This window comes from Cyphomyrmex costatus, unplaced genomic scaffold (assembly GCF_001594065.2).
Source record: "Cyphomyrmex costatus isolate MS0001 unplaced genomic scaffold, Ccosl1.0 C2276099, whole genome shotgun sequence".
Lineage (NCBI taxonomy): Eukaryota > Metazoa > Arthropoda > Insecta > Hymenoptera > Formicidae > Cyphomyrmex > Cyphomyrmex costatus.
This window is the reverse complement of record NW_017274401.1, coordinates 1-1,142: the sequence shown is the minus strand read 5'-3', so window position 1 is coordinate 1,142 and position 1,142 is coordinate 1. Positions and strand designations below refer to the sequence as shown.

Here is a 1,142-nt window from a genome sequence, read left to right as displayed (position 1 = left end):
TTACGTAATCAATATTTCATATATTTTAATTTTAAATAAATAATTGAAATAAAATTTTAAATGACGTCCTGTGTGCTTACGTACGTCATTATTACGGCGTACGTGTGTATTTACGTATGGGTGTACGTATATATATATATATGATGACAGAGGTATTGTATTTTTTTTATTTTTAATCAGAGAGAGGTATATTGTATTTTTTTATTTTTTATACAAAAGCATATAAAATTACATGACTATCTTCTCTTTAGTTGATTTCGTTTTGAGCTATTTTCCATATTCAATTTTAATACAGAACGTATACATATATGGTGCAAACTTGATTATTTATTCATTTTATTATATATTATTTATATGTATTTGAAATTTTGTATTTTACATTTTTATCTTATAGAGGCTAAAAGATTAGATCTTCTGTCCGTATTCTGGAAGATTGCACGGACCAATTGTTTAACTTGTGGAGCAGTGAATTCCTGTGCTAATGGTCCTTTTCCATTTCCCCATCTAAATTCGATTTCTTTCAATGACGCACCAAGTAACTTAATAAGCTCCAAAAATTTCTTCCATTTACGTACATGATGTTGAATCTGTTGATCCTATAAAATAAAAAACGTTAAACAGAATAATGTTGTTATGGCTTAACTTTTACAGGAACCAGTTGGAATGCTACTATCTCGAGCAACTCTTTATCATATCAAATGTACGACATTAAATGCAATAAAAATTTATATCATATTAAACTTCTTGTATACCATATACTTTATCTTTTTATATTGTTTTTTTTTTTAAATCTTATACTTACAGGAAATATCTGCGGCATTCGTTTTACAACCATATTAAATAAAGTTACCATTTCTGTCGCAACATCAATAGGAATATCTTCGGCAGATATGACCTTCGTTATTAAATCGTCAATCATAGAATTCGTTATACATCCTGTAATGTAAAAAAATTAAAAATTCGTTAAAATACAACAATAAAGAATTTGATGAATAGAAAAACTAACCAACAGCTTTACAGTAGATATTTATAGGCAACACATCCAACCATACGGTCTTCAATAGTTCCAATTGTCTAATGCATTGTCTTAATGCACGTTCGGTGCTAGGATCTAACTGAGGCGCTTGGCTTAATCCTGAGAA

The 1,142-nt window shown here is 28.5% G+C and overlaps 1 protein-coding gene across 1 annotated transcript; it reads right to left on the bottom strand.

Moving 5' to 3' along the window:
- Positions 1–178: 178 nt before the first annotated feature.
- On the bottom strand, positions 179–1,123 carry LOC108771300 (centromere/kinetochore protein zw10). Its single transcript, XM_018540229.1, has 3 exons — positions 1,007–1,123; positions 803–936; positions 179–596 (listed from the first exon to the last, which is right to left on the bottom strand). The coding sequence occupies exons 2-3, from the start codon at positions 917–919 to the stop codon at positions 384–386; spliced, it is 330 nt and encodes a 109-aa protein (XP_018395731.1). The 5' UTR covers positions 920–936; positions 1,007–1,123; the 3' UTR covers positions 179–383.
- Between the last annotated feature and the right edge of the window lie 19 nt (positions 1,124–1,142).